Genomic DNA, 15105 nt, shown 5'->3' on the forward strand with positions numbered 1-15105 from the left:
GAGAGTTTTAGTGAATTTTGTCTCATGGAATTGACGCTCCCCCATTTTTACCAAAACTCTCAACTATATATTGTCTCCATTGGACCAAATAGACAAAACAAAAAAAAAAAAACAAGCAAACCCTCATTCTTCCAAGACATTATACATTTTTATCCAAAAACGTCATGAGCAATTGTCGTTTGTATTTACATGTGGGTCAAATAACTTTGGGTCTCAACTAGTGCGTGGACCAAAACTCCCGTGCCGAAAAAACGCGTGGACGTAAATTACTGGAAAAAACAGGAGCGCGGACAAAAAATCGTTGACGAAATGTCCTATAACCAAATTTTCAAGAGCTTTAGGTGAAATTGCAAACAAAATTATCTGAACAATTGGAAGAAAAATATTCATAAGTTTACCAGGAAATGTGTGTTTTATCAAAAGAAATTTGGCAACGCCTGAATGTTCATACGGCGTTTTTCCTTAGCAGAGCAGTACATATAGGAACCCCTTTTTACACACCAAGAAAACTACGTCCGGTTGGTAACCGTAAGGAAACCTGCCCGTTATCAAATCGTATTAAAACGCAAATTTCCGGAGCACGTTCCAGCGTCCGAACAAGTTGCTCAGATCAAAAGCGAGCGCGCGCGAAATTCCGGCCAATCATAACATCGTAAATCAGTGCGGTTAAACTGCTGCCGCGAAAAGACGCTTTTACAGCGAGAACTGGGTTTCGTAAGCTGCGTTCTCCAGATCTGCAGCTCGTAAATCTGCAGCTGGTTAAAAATACAAAACATTAATTAGCGGTTAGGGTGTTAGGAATAGCGAGCACCGCGCTGTTGGTGATTTATGATTGACTGCGCGTGGCAAGTCCGACGGAGCCCACGCGCTCCAGATAGTTGCACTTGTTTCTTGGTTGTTTTACTTAAATTTTATTTTTATTTCGATGTACATTCGCGCTGCAATACTCAAAATTGCACGTATTTATGCTGAAAGAAACTACGTGAAAATGAATCAAATGAAAAAGAACGTGTAACACCTAATGATATATTGTTTTCATGTTACTCAATGTTTACGTACTGTCTGCCTACTGATATCAACATGACGTCACCCTAATATTGCATTGACTCGTGAAAAATAGTATGAAATCGAATTACTCCAGTTTTTCAGAGAGTGCATTGCTAGTAGTTCTTCCGTCCAAAATGTAGTCCGATCGATCGATCGACTATTTGAAATACATTTAGCAATTAGGAACTACCATTCCTCCCTCAATTTAGAAACAACGTATGTGGCACTACTTTCTTAATGCACATGAATGTTTTTACAGTAGAGCCAGAACTCGTATACGAGTTCTAGCTAACTAGGGAAACTAATGGCACATACGTTATTCTTCATATGATCCAAGAATATCGGAGTTCCTGAGGGCAAAATTCAGTCTCATGATGGTGATAGGTATTCCCCGACACTTAGTCAAATAATAAGATGTGAAAGGTTATCTTTCATTTGTTTAATGCACATTTAATACACTGGGGGGGGGGGGGGAACACATTGGATCTGGAGTCCAGACTCTTAAAAACATCGACAAGAAAAAATACTCTTGATTCAATCAGATTTAAGCTTAAATCAAGAACCAAGCATCTTAATTTGAGCAGATTTCCTTTTGATTTAAGCTTAAATCTGATTGAATCATGAGTCCTTTTTCTTGTCAATGTTTTCAAGAGTCTGGACTCTAGATCCAACGTGGATTTTTTTTCCAGTTTATCTTAATAACCACTCTAATAGGAGGAAATAAGATAAGTACATGATCTCATTAGATTCCTTCACCACACATGATGTAACTCCCTTTTCTCAGCCATCAGGTTCGAAGAATGAGGCTGAAATCAGGGTTTGACCCGCAACTATTAATCAAATTCGTCCTGCGCGGGTGACGCGTTAAGCTCCATCCGAAGCACCGCACTCATGGTTGGATCACCCATTCAGCCGCCTATTACACCTTTATTTGCATACGGTGTTAACGATACGAGATAGAGCGCAGATCGACCGCAATACACCCAGGACATATCTAATTCATGGTGTGTATTCATGATTGGCTCGCGTCTGAGAGCAGGTTTCCAGGTCCGCTCGTATCGTAATAGGAGTTCAAAATGATTAAGCGATTCGTGGTTCATAGGGACGTGGGCCCATGTCAACACTTTACCAAACTTCATTAATTATCGTTAATTTTTTTTGGCGCGTATACGTAGTATACCGCCTTTGCGATCGTTTCGAACCCTGCTCGATACAATAACCGAGTCCCTTAGTTCCTTACCGAAAAGTGACTACCGCGAACTTCTGAGATTTTCCAAAGCGTGTAAAAAGTTTATTTATCCGTCAATAATTATGATTTAAAGTTGTTTCTCATTCTGGGGCTCTCTAGTTTATGTGCAGTGAATACCAAGAGTCTACGTTACTTGGTTTTCTTAAAAAAAGCCTAAGAGTAGGGCGCGCTGATTTAAAATATGCATATATAAGCAGAATCAAGCGAACTGATTCGAGGATGACTGACCAGTTCGGCACTTTAAGAATGAGAATTTCACTCACTCCGTTTTGTTCAAAACGTTGCTTTGACAGATCTCCACACGGCTGTTATGATTTTCAAAAGTTGGTACCCGTGCTCTGATATTGCAATCTGTGTAAGTGCAATCTGTGATGAGCCTCGAGACTCATTAGACCATTAGCTAAACGTGGCTCATACAGGAATCCACTTACCCCTCTCTTCCTCACGCTCCTGATCACTGCATCGGCGTCTCGACGAACAATAGCTAATGACGGTCGCCAAGCGAGGCCGGGATCCTCAGCCCCTCGTCCAATTACTTACGCTTCATTAACCATTTCACCGTCACGCTAGGATTCGCCCAATTTTCCAAAAAAATTGTTTCGCGAGTTTTTAGCAATTTTTTCCTTACTCTCCGTTGAAACACGAATTAAAAGAGGTCTCATTCATAAAAATCGGCCAAATAGAAGAGAAGTTACAGTATTCGAAATCCGAAGAAATCAACAAAACTTCTCCAAACAAAAAATAAAATGAAGGGGGAAGAAAAGAAATGTATAAATTACAATTTAATATGATTGACCTCAGAATGTGATAAGCAATTCAATTATAAAAAGGAGAAAAAATTGAGTGAAATCATAAAAAATTAGCCTCTCGCAAGGGGCGTCCTTGTATGAGTTTTGACCTGAAGACAAGTAAATCCCGTTATATTATTAAAACGAAATTGACTCCATAGTTTAATGCCTTAGTTTCTTGAATACGATTATTTTAAGCACTCGAAAATTTATACCAGCAATTTTACCCATGGGGTGATTTCCTGAGAGCTGATAATATCACGAATTTCTCATAGAGCCCTTCAAAAATGGCTTGCTTTTTGGGCAGCCGATTCGGCCATCAAACCGGGGTTTATAAATGGAAGCTGATAATAACACAAAGCTCTGAGAAAAATTTTGAGATGAGTATAGGAACGGTTTGTAAATTACGAGGAGAGGCGGGCATTCTGTTCAGCATATCGATACATAAGTATTTTCACACGTAGAATTTAATTTTCACGTCAGGGAGTCGACATATTTTGATTTTTTCGATTTTATACGGAAAATTTATGGTTTTTCGGGATTGAAATTACTTACAATTGTTTCATGAAAAATGAATGCACCCAAAATGACTATAGCATTTTGACTTTCACATACGTGCACTCACTAAACTGATTGGTAAATTCAAAGAGTGGGTACATCGACCTGGTATATCAAGTTTCTGCGATTTTTTACGGCAAATCGGTAGATTTTCGGGATGTGGATTGCTTACTTTCAATTCATGAATGAATAAAGCATGGACATGGTTGAGCTTCTTTGCATGAAAAGACGTTTAAAATAACAAAATCAAGACATATTTAATACAATTGCATTTATATCGAGTCAATTTCTTTTCAATAATATAACGGGATTTATAATACGGGTGATTTGGGTATTTTAGCCCCAAAATACCTTTAAATCGACTTTATCTTCTAGGAGTTCGACAGAATTTTTCCTTTCTTCGCTTAAATTTTTCCGTAGCACTTTTCTTCAAGAATCTGATAAGATTTTGCTTGAGGCAGATCAAAAAACTTAAATTTGTTCGAATAGCTTTCTAGATTCACAATACACGGTCTCGTCAAGGTGCGTCGTTGACCTTGCAGTGTTGGATCGTGAATTCTCTTGTTGTGCTGCTTGCCTTTTTTGAAATCTCTGTAAATGAAAACTAAAGGGGTTGATAAGTGCGAGTTAATGACGCGCCTTATCAACACATTGTGTTGGAGTTCACTGCTTGTTTTTTTTTTTTTTTTTTTTTTTTTTTTTTTTCCGGATACAAAGTGAATGAGTTGATTGAGCTTTCGGAAACGGAGAGAGAGTGGATGAGGGGGGAGAATAAATATATCTATGATGCTTAAAAGAATAGAACAAAGTTATTTTACAATTTTTTCTTCTTTTAATTAACCTCAAGTCGTGAATGGAGAGGGACGGATCTTGGGAGATCTTCCAGGTAGGTTCATGTCGGTTGTCGGACGTACTGAATTCTCGCTTCAACTTCTGGAAAACTCGGGTGGAATCGTCCTTCGTTTATAGTGCTCCGTATCAAAGATTTGTTTTGTATGTTCTGAAATATTTTTTGTGCATTATTGGTGCGCATTTAATAAGCACAAACCTGATCGGCAGTTCACTTGTGTTTTTTGTGACAAAATCAACGCCAAGTGAGCGAAGCAAACACGAACTGTTACAGTTGAACATGTACATAATTTCTTTGCATCAAGGTATTGACTGGTCGTATCGATAATTAACTATATGATTCATGTTTAAATCAAGTGAGAGTGATTGCATTCTTCACAAGCGAGAGAGCGAAGTTTCACTGAATCAGCGTCAATTATAAATTTTGAAAAGAATCGACTCCGTCTTAGAATGTTTGTGTCGGACTTGACATTTGCTCAAATAAAAAGGCTGATTTACGCAAACTTTTGTAAATACAATATGCTCTATTATGTGGTAAAATAAAATAATTTCAGGAACAATAATCATTAAAATAAAAAAATGAGCTCCAATGAGTATCAGTGCACGATGCACTGGAATTACATGGCGGATCAATCACACTGGAAGAAAACACATTGGATCTGGAGTACAGACTCTTAAAAACATCGACAAGAAAAAATACTCTTGATTCAATCGGATTTTTGCTTAAATCAAGAACCAAGCCTCTTAATTTGAGCTGATTTCCTTTTGATTTAAGCTTAAATCTGATTGAATCAAGAGTATTTTTTCTTGTCAATGTTTTCAAGAGCCTGGACTCTAGATCCAATGTGTTTTTTTTCTTTCCAGTGCAGAGGCGGATCCAGGAATTTGGCAACACCGGATTTCCTCCATTTAAACCTATGCTAAATAATCGATTCTTGTTAAAGCACCCGGTCCCTCCAAGAATCGATACAATCCCATAAATTTAAATGGAGTACGCACAATGTTGCCACTTTGCTGGATCCGCCAATGGGATTACTCCAAAAGTAAATTTTTAATCAATGCTTAAGTCCAAAAAACTGCACTAACTCCCTTAGAAAATTCTTCCAGCCTTGGAAATTTCTTCACCAAAAATCTTTCCTGTATTTCCAACGGTATGCTGAATCCGCTCCTCCGATCAAAAAACCACCTCTCTTCTCTGGCACGTCGTGTACTCTTCAGGTCCCTTGCACTCGAGATCCCAAACACAGTCATCGAAGTGAAAACACCGCTCACCCTCCAATTTATACCGATTCTTCCTGCAGACACCCCTCTCGCAAGTATGGTGTTTCGCGCAATCCGCATCGTTGGTCCTGTACACACCCGCGACACAATTCTCCCCTGCGACGTGTCCACGTCTACACACATCGTCGCGACAGATGAGATCTCCCTCACAATCGCCGTCCCATCGACACCACTCGTCCTCCTTGTGATCGACGGGCGGTTTCCGACAAATGCTCACCCCGCAAGTGTTGATGAAACACACGAGATGCCCCGCGCAGTCGGATTCCACGTTTCGAACGTCGGATGCATAGTTGATTTCGCAGCGCTCGCCTATGGTTTTCCCGCGTATGCAGATCCCTTTCCGACAAATTAGCCCCCCCGAACAGTCTCTATTCACCAGACACGACTTTGCTCTCAATACTTTCACTGCGGTGGCGGAATAACCGATGGAGATTATAGTGAGAAGCGCGAGTGACTGTAACACTCGCCCCATGTTTCGAACTTCGAACACTTCGCGAAATAGTGCAAAGCTCGCAAGAACTTTGGGATCTCGTTCACGGAGTTAAATTGCGGATTGCTGATTGATTGGGGAGGTCAAACCAACTGGATCTGAGGTAGCGTGATACCGACGCCTCTCAATCTTTCGTGTGTTATCGGTGGCTCATGACTTTTGTTCACCGTCTAGTTTCGTCACCTTGCATTCTTCCCGCTTTTGTCGCACTGTATCACTTGCATAATGCCACGATACTGTTCCATTAGCGCAGATGAAACGAGGCGCCTGGAAGAGAGGGCAGAGGGAAAAGAGTGAGGAATAGAGGAAATACGAAGGGAAAATGAATACGGAGAATATAAGGTAGTAGCACAAAAATGTTAATTGAGCAGATGTCCTGGGTACATTGGTCATTATTAGACTTTGAATAAAATAAGATCTAACGGGAGTGAAGTGCAGGTATCAGGTACGAGTAAATGAGTATGTAAGTAAAATGACAAAAGTTGGAAAGAAAAAAAAATTAGATACAAAAATAGTTTAAAGGAGAAACTCTGAATTTACATTTGAATGATATTGAATACAAACACATATAGTATATGTAGAACTTATGAAAAGAAGTTGAACTCGTGTTAAAAATCGAAAAGTTCTTCAATCAACGTCAAATTTTTAATCAGGAATATTAGTAACTTTAACTCATAACTCACACTAAAAATCTACCAACTCAGGCACCTCGAAACAACAACCCTTGGTTATAGGACATTTCGTCGACGATTTTTTGTCCGCGCACCTATTTCTTCCAGTAATTTACGTCTACGCGTTTTTTCGGCACGGGAATTTTGGTCCACGTGCCAGTTGAGACCCAAAGTTAATTGGCCCACATGTGAATACAAACGACAATTGCTCACGACATGTTTGGATGAAAATATGTAATGTCTTGGAAGAATGAGGGTTTGCTTGTTTTTTTGTTTTGTCTGTTTAGTCCAACGAAGGATAATATATTGTTGAGAGTTTTGGTAAAAATGGGGGAGCATCAATTCCATGAGACAAAATTCACTAAAACTCTCTACACCTCTTTGGTGTAACAGGACTTAATTATCTTTCAAGAAATTCCCACCTTGTTATACCTGAACCGGATAAACCTCTATATTTGCCTCAGCTAAAGGCTCTTAGATTTTTCCTGTGTACGATAAGTATCTTGATTTATTTTGCTAGGAAAGATCTGTACTTTTAAAGGATAACTGTCATTCTTAAAACGTTCAATTTCGTATAATACTGTGCAACACCTCTGTTGTGAAATAGTTGCTTCAGGCGCCGCCGCACGGAGGGCGGGCGGCCAGCGCCAAACGCGCATTGGCGCCTACAAACCTAAGTGGATACTTCAAGCATTGTGCAATGCGTGAAGTATCCGCTTAGGTTTGTAGGCGCCAGTAAGCCTCTCGCGCTGGCAGCACGCCGCTCCGCTCTGTTAGGCTTTAATATTTATACTCGCATTGTCAGCGTTTTAACTCATGATTTTGAAATGTTAGCACACTCTGCATTGATTTTTAGCGGTCTCCTTTGAAAATTTAAAGGGATTTGCTTCGTACCATGCAGAAAATTCACTGAAATTTGCAACAGGAGTCCGCATATCCGTTTGCATGTAAAAAATTACATTTGCCAATTTTTGGCAATAGCTGATGTGGCTTGGTTCTTTTCTGCTTAACGCGGTTTACTTAATCGTCGTTATAGAAATTATCGCCGGTAGATGGTTTAAAAATGGACCATATTGGCGCGTATACGTAGTATACCGCCTTTGCGATCGTTTCGAACCCTGCTCGATACAATAACCGAGTCCCTTAGTTCCTTACCGAAAAGTGACTACCGCGAACTTCTGAGATTTTCCAAAGCGTGTAAAAAGTTTATTTATCCGTCAATAATTATGATTTAAAGTTGTTTCTCATTCTGGGGCTCTCTAGTTTATGTGCAGTGAATACCAAGAGTCTACGTTACTTGGTTTTCTTAAAAAAAGCCTAAGAGTAGGGCGCGCTGATTTAAAATATGCATATATAAGCAGAATCAAGCGAACTGATTCGAGGATGACTGACCAGTTCGGCACTTTAAGAATGAGAATTTCACTCACTCCGTTTTGTTCAAAACGTTGCTTTGACAGATCTCCACACGGCTGTTATGATTTTCAAAAGTTGGTACCCGTGCTCTGATATTGCAATCTGTGTAAGTGCAATCTGTGATGAGCCTCGAGACTCATTAGACCATTAGCTAAACGTGGCTCATACAGGAATCCACTTACCCCTCTCTTCCTCACGCTCCTGATCACTGCATCGGCGTCTCGACGAACAATAGCTAATGACGGTCGCCAAGCGAGGCCGGGATCCTCAGCCCCTCGTCCAATTACTTACGCTTCATTAACCATTTCACCGTCACGCTAGGATTCGCCCAATTTTCCAAAAAAATTGTTTCGCGAGTTTTTAGCAATTTTTTCCTTACTCTCCGTTGAAACACGAATTAAAAGAGGTCTCATTCATAAAAATCGGCCAAATAGAAGAGAAGTTACAGTATTCGAAATCCGAAGAAATCAACAAAACTTCTCCAAACAAAAAATAAAATGAAGGGGGAAGAAAAGAAATGTATAAATTACAATTTAATATGATTGACCTCAGAATGTGATAAGCAATTCAATTATAAAAAGGAGAAAAAATTGAGTGAAATCATAAAAAATTAGCCTCTCGCAAGGGGCGTCCTTGTATGAGTTTTGACCTGAAGACAAGTAAATCCCGTTATATTATTAAAACGAAATTGACTCCATAGTTTAATGCCTTAGTTTCTTGAATACGATTATTTTAAGCACTCGAAAATTTATACCAGCAATTTTACCCATGGGGTGATTTCCTGAGAGCTGATAATATCACGAATTTCTCATAGAGCCCTTCAAAAATGGCTTGCTTTTTGGGCAGCCGATTCGGCCATCAAACCGGGGTTTATAAATGGAAGCTGATAATAACACAAAGCTCTGAGAAAAATTTTGAGATGAGTATAGGAACGGTTTGTAAATTACGAGGAGAGGCGGGCATTCTGTTCAGCATATCGATACATAAGTATTTTCACACGTAGAATTTAATTTTCACGTCAGGGAGTCGACATATTTTGATTTTTTCGATTTTATACGGAAAATTTATGGTTTTTCGGGATTGAAATTACTTACAATTGTTTCATGAAAAATGAATGCACCCAAAATGACTATAGCATTTTGACTTTCACATACGTGCACTCACTAAACTGATTGGTAAATTCAAAGAGTGGGTACATCGACCTGGTATATCAAGTTTCTGCGATTTTTTACGGCAAATCGGTAGATTTTCGGGATGTGGATTGCTTACTTTCAATTCATGAATGAATAAAGCATGGACATGGTTGAGCTTCTTTGCATGAAAAGACGTTTAAAATAACAAAATCAAGACATATTTAATACAATTGCATTTATATCGAGTCAATTTCTTTTCAATAATATAACGGGATTTATAATACGGGTGATTTGGGTATTTTAGCCCCAAAATACCTTTAAATCGACTTTATCTTCTAGGAGTTCGACAGAATTTTTCCTTTCTTCGCTTAAATTTTTCCGTAGCACTTTTCTTCAAGAATCTGATAAGATTTTGCTTGAGGCAGATCAAAAAACTTAAATTTGTTCGAATAGCTTTCTAGATTCACAATACACGGTCTCGTCAAGGTGCGTCGTTGACCTTGCAGTGTTGGATCGTGAATTCTCTTGTTGTGCTGCTTGCCTTTTTTGAAATCTCTGTAAATGAAAACTAAAGGGGTTGATAAGTGCGAGTTAATGACGCGCCTTATCAACACATTGTGTTGGAGTTCACTGCTTGTTTTTGGTTTGAAACCCCTAAGCTCACTAGTATCTTTATACCTGATCGCGGTAAGAACGGCAAAAACCCCAGTTGCTCAAAAATGCGACGTCGGAACCTGAGAGTGGAATAAAATGTCCGGGGCATTTTGTAGAGCACGCTAAAGAGACCTGGAACGCACACGAATCGAAAATGATGAATGGTTGATGCCTATCGTAACTACGGTGAAAAGTTCACAAGAGTTGAATTTCTATTGTCTAGCTTTATCAACGACTAGTCGCTTCGCTTGCCGGGTGCTGTCTGATAAATCGCATCGCATGCACCGGTGGTTTAAATGACGATGGACGAAAAAAAGCCTCAGTTGTTCCAATCTATTAAATTCAATGAAATTTTCGAGGGGATAAACGCGTGTTTCGTGTATGGTAACCTCTTTCGTGTGAGTGTTAAATCATCGTCAGTTTTTTTTGAAAATCTATTTTTACGCTCGCATTTTACGAACATATCTGGGAAAGCTTCGTAAGTCGCATAACGTTCCTAGGGTACAAAATCCTCTGAAAAAACCTGTCTCCTCAAATGATCACTCGTTTTTCAGGTAGATGCGAGCCTAAGAATGCCATTTTCTCCTTGAAATGTGTACAAACACATGTGAAAAAGGATTTTATTCAGAGCCTCCGGTCATTAGTTTGGTGGCTTCCTTTAAATAATGATCAGAAGCTCCAATTAAAATCCGGTTTGCATGTATCATATGCTTTCAGTTCCATACAGTCACTTCAGTTGCATACACTGGTTAAAAAAACCTCTTGGACCAATGCCACATTGCATTGACTTAAGAGTGCAGTTTCTTGTCGCCGGATTTAAGAGTCTTGAACTCTTGTTTCAAGCGGATTTTACAATAATTCAAGCGGATTTTGAATTGATTCAAGCAGATTTTGCATTGAAACAAGAGTCCAGACTCTTAAATCCGGCGACAAGAAACTGCACTCTTGAACCAAGAGGTTTTTTTTACCAGTGCATAGTGAACATAAAAAAATGCATGTGTAAAATAAGTAAAACTTCGGTGTCGACTAAGCGATGATGGAGTCTCTATTTAGGATGCCTACACAAGATTTCAAGGACAAATAATTTCGTCGAATTTGGAACTTACTGCGTGGTTGGGGTTTGCAGAGATAACGTAAACATCAACGTTGTAAGTTTTCTTTTCGAGCAATGATCGCTTAGAGGGAACATGCCGATCTCCAGTTGAACTCTAAAATACACAAGAGTACAAACATTCCAGGGTTCTTACGAAAATTGAGATATTTCAACTACTGTTTATGGATTTTTTTCTCAGAGTGGGTGTTTTCGTGTAGGTATCCCTCGGTAAAATATTTCCGTTCTCCGGTTATTCGCAGGGTATCCCGCGGTGTCAGACAAAAACAACGCAAGTCCTTCGAAAGTCTCATGTAGATCCACGGTTTTTGTTTAGCAAGGCAGCAAGAGGGTCGTGAATTATTTATCAGGGTCATTTAAATACATCGAGAAAAATTGAACGTTTTACAGCGTAGCGCTGGGTCACCGCCGGATTTTTCTTCCATCCATCGATCCTGTCACAGGGTCTCCGACGTACTAATGAGTATGGACAAAGTTAATGTGAACAAATATTTTTATTACCGTCCACGAGATTTGATATTGTGGCATTTTGCGCACAAATGTTCGAGAAAAAAAAATAACTCTTAGAAAGCAGTGGTGTATTAATACTGCCGTGCTGAGGAAAAACGCCCTCTGAACATTTGAGAGTGAATTTCCTCCATTAAAATGTGTATTCTTGAGGAGAGTTATGAATATTCTCTCTTGAAAATTTCCGATAATTTAGATCTGATCGCGGGTAGAATTTTCTGAAAAGTTGGAGGAAAACTATTCGCAGATTTCCCTAGCTAGTCAATTATTTTACCTCTTTCTATCTTTACTCTTAGGATATTAAGTAATTAATCTGTTGTTACCTCTACATACATTACGTATAATTTAAGCTTACTGTATATATTTCCTGTATTGGAAGCTTACAATAAAATAAATTTTTTAAAAAAAAAAAGATTTCCCTGAAAATAAGAAGTTTATTGAGGAAAATTTGGCAACGTTAAAGGCTTATACGGCACTTCACTTAGCACGGCGCATGATACTTGAACAACACTAGTTTTTGGGCACTTCAGTCCTTTTATCCGTGGACAGTCACACTTTAAAAAATTCTTATTTTGACCCAAAGAGTCGACCTCTGGTATATTCTCCAACTTATCCCTGTATCTCCCTCTGTGTTAGCAAGGCCCATTTATCTTCACTTTTCTTTAATGCCATGATGAAAATTAATATCCTCGCCCCGTCTTCGCTCACATAAACGACGCTTTTTGATTGCAGGTATTTTCACGAGCCAAAGTTTACTTCAGCACGGGAGGGCAGCAATTCTCGCTGGAACCGGTTCATTTCACCTACATGACTGATCACGTGATAGAGCAAGCCCGCAACGTCACCATCAAGCTCCACCATAAATGCGCCAAATTCCTCAAAGTTCAACTCTACTTTGCAGACAAGTGGATACTCATCAGCGAAGTCTCATTTGAATCTGGTAAGTATTCTTATCCCACATCGTAAACTATACGTATTCCAACAGCCATATTGCGAAACCACCTATCTCCGTTTGCGACGTCGTAGTCTTCCTGTCATTTACACTGGGAAAAAAAAAACACATTGTATCTAGAGTCCGGACTCTTGAAAACATTGACAAGAAAAAAGACTTTTGATTCAATCTGATTTAAGCTTAAATCAAATTGAAATCCGCTCAAATTAAGAGGCTTGGCTCTTGATTTAAGCAAAAATCCGATTGAATCAAGAGTATTTTTTCTTGTCAATGTTTTCAAGAGTCTGGACTCTAGATCCAATGTGTTTTTTTTTCCAGAGTACTTTATTTTTTCCCAGGAATACTAGTCAACGTAATTTCTTGAAAACCTCCTTAATTTTTCCTCTGTGATAGCAAAATATTCTGTATAAACATTTCAAGCAATATCTATATCTTCATCTATCAATTTCAACAATCAGTCCGCTGGAATCTTGATTGAACAGGGTGTCTAGTATCAGGATTTTTCCGATTTTCCCGATTCTCTCAGGATTTGAGGTCAATCAGGATTTAATCCCGAGTTCATCAGGATTTGAGGAAAAATCGGTCGTAAACTCAGGAAATTAAAGACGAGTCGACCGTCAGATCGGACGTTTTTATCAAGCTATTTTTGTGGTGTCCTATTCGCCTCCGCAAAAAATTAGGATTTCATCAGGATTTGGAAAAATCATGAAATCAGCAATAAGTAGTCAAAAATCAGGAAAAACCAGGATTTCATCAGGATTTTCCTAAATGAAATAAAACTAGACACCCAGTTGAATAATTGTATACATACCCCTCGTCCTTCGCGGGCCAAGAGTAAGACCCCACACTGGAAAAAAAAAAAAAAAAAAAACACATTGGATCTAGAGTCCAGACTCGAAAAATAACTATTGATTCAATCGGATTTTTCCTTAAATCAAGAACCAAGCCTCTAAATTTGAGCGGATTTCCTTTTGATCTAAGCAAAAATCTGATTGAATCAAGAGTATTTTATCTTGTCAATGTTTTCAAGAGTCTGGACTCTGGATCCAATGTGTTTTTTCTTTTTTCCAGTGCACGAATCGCGTACGAAAACCCTTCGAGGATCAAGGCAAAAAAGCGGGGTGGAAAAGTAGGGATGGGGGTGGATGAGTGCGAATTCGGGGGAGCTCGGATTTGCCGTCGTGCGTGGATTTTTGCTTGGTGGCGGTGCATTCATTATCGACTAGCGACAGCTCCCGACAAGTTACACTTAAGCGATGAACACGGGCGCGTGACAAAAATACATTCCCCGCCACGACCGACCCGACGACGACGCTCGCAGTTCGCGATCCGTGTTGCGCGACCGCGAGCGTATCCGCGGGTTTTCAATCCGGAAATCCAAATAAGGGGGGGGGGGCACGGAGAATTTTTCGGATTGTGTTTTCATCTCCAATGGAGATGTTGCATGTGTGAAGAATTTGCGATTTGACTATTGATTCTTATGTAAAAGTTCGCGAGAAACACGATGGTGCCACTGGTTTTCTCTGAAACCGACTCCCAAGCTCAAAAAAAGCTCTCAAGTTGAGGCCAAAATGGAGGGCTTATCCCACCCTACCCTGAGAGTCCACCTCTACATCAAGACAAACTCTCCATGCAAAGATAGGGAGCAAATACATTAGCAGGGTTGCCGTGTTTGCAGTTTTGGAGTCCCCAAATACAGTGGCAGCCCCGTCAATGTATTGGCTCCCTATCTTCGCATGGAGAGTTTGTCTTGACGTAGACGTGGACTCTCAGGATAGCGTGGAATATCACCTCCATTTTGGCCTCAACTTGAGAGCTTTTTTTGAGCCTGGGAGTTGATATCAGAGAAAACCAGTAGCACCATCATGTTTCTCACAAACTTTTACATAAGGATCAACAGTCTTACAGAGAAATGATGACGAGGACTTGAGATGAAAAGGAGAAGCCCTCGGCGCGACGGTCGGCATGTAACACATATTAGCGCCTACAAGACTGCACGAATACTTCACGCATTGCATCAAACACAGTGCATTCACTGCGGTCAGCGTGAAACGGATAGCGCCTACAAGACTGCGTGAATACTTCACGCATTGCGTCAAACATAGTGCGTTCAGCAGCGGTCGGCGTGAAACGCATAGCGCCTAGAGGACTGTTTCCTAGAAGACCTACTTCACGCAATGTGCCAAACACAGTGCAGTCTGCGCGGCGCGGCGGTGGAAGTCAAAATCATTAAACTAAATTTAAATTTGTTCTTTCACAATTTGTTCGTTCATTTCTTATGAATGGAAGTCCTTGTCCACACAGAGATAGGTTTACGGAACTTAACTTTCGCGCAAAGTTTCGTGAACTTTAGCTAGTAGTGTTAACGGGGCTTTCCCAAAAAATATGTCCAATACGAGTAA

General features: G+C 39.7%; 1 protein-coding gene across 1 annotated transcript in view; it reads left to right on the forward strand.

Moving 5' to 3' along the window:
• Nucleotides 1–15105, forward strand: part of LOC109042988 (discoidin domain-containing receptor 2) — a 217899-nt gene that overhangs the window by 150976 nt on the left and 51818 nt on the right. The window contains exon 7 of the mRNA XM_019059994.2: nt 12484–12691. Within this exon, the coding sequence (XP_018915539.2) occupies nt 12484–12691 (208 nt within the window). The remainder of the gene's footprint in view (nt 1–12483; nt 12692–15105) is intronic.

The sequence above is a fragment of the Bemisia tabaci genome, chromosome 6 (genome assembly GCF_918797505.1).
Source record: "Bemisia tabaci chromosome 6, PGI_BMITA_v3".
NCBI lineage: Eukaryota > Metazoa > Arthropoda > Insecta > Hemiptera > Aleyrodidae > Bemisia > Bemisia tabaci.